Source organism: Sinohyriopsis cumingii, chromosome 14, assembly GCF_028554795.1.
Source record: "Sinohyriopsis cumingii isolate HCF-2022 chromosome 14, ASM2855479v2, whole genome shotgun sequence".
Taxonomy (NCBI): Eukaryota; Metazoa; Mollusca; class Bivalvia; order Unionida; family Unionidae; genus Sinohyriopsis; species Sinohyriopsis cumingii.
Genome location: NC_142974.1, coordinates 43,128,334 through 43,131,793, shown reverse-complemented (window position 1 = coordinate 43,131,793; position 3,460 = coordinate 43,128,334). Strand labels below are relative to the sequence as shown.

The window sequence follows — 3,460 nt, the reverse complement described above, 5'->3', positions numbered from 1 at the left end:
AATTATGAGCACGGACAGAATGGAGAATTTGTGTAACAGACTGTCTTGGTGTAAATGATTAAAGACATTAATACTGAAGAATATTGATTTTGGTGATGGATGACTCAGCCTTAAAAGCCTGAATGTGCTAATTGTTGAACTCACCTTTGATAATGTAACTATGCACAAATTTAGCATGGATATGTTGTGTAACAGCCTGTCCTGGTGTATACAACTAGAGAAATTATCACTGAAGAATCTTGATGTGGGTGATGGACTACTCAACCTTGAAAACCTGAATCAGCTTGAAGAACTCACCCTTGATAATATAACTACGTGCAAGGACAGTATAGAGTTGTTGTGTAACAGTCTGTCTCAGTGTAAAGGACTAACAACATTATCACTGAAGAATCTGGATCTGGGTGATGGACTACTCAGGTTGGACAACATGGAGGAACTGTATTTTCTCATCATTGATAGTGTGACCATGTGTAAATATGGAAATGTTATACTCTGTACCAGCCTGTCTCAGTGTAAAGATCTAAGGACATTATCACTGAAGAATCTGGGTCTGGGTGATGGACTACTCAGCTTGGACAAGATGGAGGAATTGTATGATTTTGATGTTACTAATATGACCATGTGTAAATATGGATATGTGATGCTGAGAAACAACATGCTCAAATGTACAAAACTTAAACACTTTGATCTGATGAAGGGGGATTTGATTGGTGCAAAACACAGGTTGAATAATTCTGGGGGGCAACATTTGAAGCTTCTCCATGATGACCCTTTCTCACACACAGGAGAAGTGATCATGGATAAGGCTGCTGATAGGTGTGAGAAATGTATTGTGAATAGTTATAAAATTCCAAAACCAAATTAGGAGTTATTGAGAAAGATTTTAATACTCTGGAACTTTGCTCCAGAATGTAATTCCAGTTGAGATTAGAAATGTCCAGCTTGGACAAGATGGAGAAACTTTATTTTCTCATCATTGATAGTGTGACCATGTGTAAATATGGATATGTTATACTCTGTACCAGCCTGTCTCTGTGTAAAGAACTAAGGACATTATCACTGAAGAATCTGGATCTGGGTGATGGATGACTCAGGTTGGACAAGATGGAGGAATTGTATGGTTTTGATGTTACTAATGTGACCATGTGTAAAGATGGATATATGATGCTGAGTAACAGCATGTCCAAATGTACAAAACTTAAACACTTACAACTGAGTAAACAATACCCATGTTGGACAACCTGTGTGACATCACCTGGTGAATACAGCCAAGTCGTCATTGCAGCATCTGAAGTTTTGCCATAAGTACTCTTATGCACACATAGGCCAGATGATGAAAGAGAAGGCTGCTGATAGTTGTGGGAAATGTGCTATGAATAGTTGCAAGAAATGTATATCTGATATCTGTATTATGAATGTTACAAGGTGAAGAATTTTTAATGATGATGTTGAGATCAATCCAAGTAGGTGAAAGACATGTAATGATACTGAATGTTAATATTCTCTATAATGTGACAGTTGAATAGCAAACAAGCTTTCCCTGTATCTTTCAGAAGAGTTTCTGTAGCATGCTACCTGGTCTAGAGCTTATAATGGACTCTCTTATACTGATCTAGTGTCTAGATTTACTCAGATATTTCTATCCTCCCCATAATGTTTCCTGACAGTGACATATTACAATCTTTTCCAAGATCACAAGGTCATTAACCTTACATCTAAAGCCTATAGCAATATCACTGCCTAAAGAACCGCACCAGCCAGCCTCTGTCCTTATCAGATCATTCCTCCTTTTTAGGGTGCCATTAGACAAGCACACTGACCTAGTGTGATCTATATCTCTTAACAGGCTAGCTTGTGAACAATTTACAAAGTCAGCAAAGATGTCTTGCTACATTTCTTAACCCCAGAGTGGAGCTAAAGGCAAGATTATGTGGATACAAAACTAGTATTACTCCATAACCCCACAGTGGAGCTAAAGGCAAGATTATGTGGATACAAAACTAGATGGGTCTAAAAATGTAAAGCTATAACTTTACAGATATATGATCTTGAAAATTGACAGTGACATTCAACTTTGGTGTCATTGATATCAAACTGCATTCCGAATTTGGAATAATAATTAGGGAGTTAATGTGTGAAACAAATATTTAGGTTGGTCTTACAATAATGGGCATGAACTCCACCAAGTGATGTTGTAAAATACTAAACAGTGGGAATAAACCAAGTTTCATTGATAAAAGTATCCATTGCTTTTTATTGCTCATCTATAAGAACTAATTTTTTACTGAAAACTTTTAGTTTAGTCTCGTAGCAGAGATGACAAAATCTTCAATCTGAAATTTTAAGTTAGAAAATATTCTTTTCTTTGACGGACATGTCCAACATAAATGCATCAAGCATATCTCCCCAGTTGCCGATTTACCCTATAAGTATTATGCTTAGAAAAATATCCATTTGTAATATATGTTCCAAGATATTTATTCAGAAATGGAAAGAAAAAAAATTAAATCCTTGTTGCACCTATACATAACATCAAATCTGGTTAACAAATTATTCAACATCTCAGAAGAACTATCAGCAAGATGCCTTCTCTTAAAATCTGACATTTCGAAATAACCTCTTTTCTTAAAAAACAAATATAGAAAAAAATTGGTCATGACTCATGACATATCAAATCAAGTGCATAACCATGACAATAACAAACTTTAATAAATTCTTATTAGAATAACAGTCAGCACTTATTCTAAATCAAGATAAAGCAAACATGCTCTCAGCCATCCATTATAAAAATATCATAAAATAATGGAATTATAGGTTGAGATTTTCCTCACATTTGAATATATGTAAAGTGGTTTTAAAATGCTTTGCTTTAGAAACTGTGAAGTACTGGTACTATTAAAAATGGAAAATGTTGGAAACCAAAATGACAAAATGTTGGGTTATTAGTTTCAAGTTATCTGGATCAGGGACCACCATTTGTTGTCTTCAGATTGCATTTAATAATTCTTGTGTGGTTTTGTAATAAGAAGGATAGTTCTTATTAGTTAATATAATAATTATAATTCATAGTTAACATAGTAATTATAATTCATAGTTAACATAGTAATTATAATTCATAGTTAACATAGTAATTATAATTCATAGTTAACATAGTAATTATAATTCATAGTTAACATAGTAATTATAATTCATAATTAACATAGTAATTATAATTCATAGTTAACATAGTAATTATAATTCATAGTTAACATAGTAATTATAATTTCAAGTCATGATCAGTGGCAAAGTTAGCCTATGCTATTTTCTTGCATCATTGATTAGTGTCAGATGTCATAAGTCTGATAATTTATTGTAATGAAATTTTATATGTAAGTTTGTATCATCAACATATGTTATTTTCTTGCATCCATCATCTATGGCAAATGTCCTATGCTATTTTCTTGCAACATTGATCAGTGTC

The 3,460-nt window shown here is 33.5% G+C and overlaps 1 protein-coding gene across 1 annotated transcript; it reads left to right on the top strand.

The window, feature by feature from the left end:
* The first annotated feature begins 51 nt into the window (after positions 1 to 51).
* LOC149783644 (uncharacterized) lies at positions 52 to 3,008 on the top strand. Its single transcript, XM_089933153.1, has one exon. The coding sequence runs from the start codon at positions 161 to 163 to the stop codon at positions 863 to 865; it is 705 nt and encodes a 234-aa protein (XP_089789279.1). The 5' UTR covers positions 52 to 160; the 3' UTR covers positions 866 to 3,008.
* Positions 3,009 to 3,460: the final 452 nt, after the last annotated feature.

Coding starts and splice junctions, on each gene's coding strand:
- LOC149783644 (XM_089933153.1), top strand. CDS start 161: ATGCACAAATTTAGCATGGATATGTTGTGTAACAGCCTGTCCTGGTGT.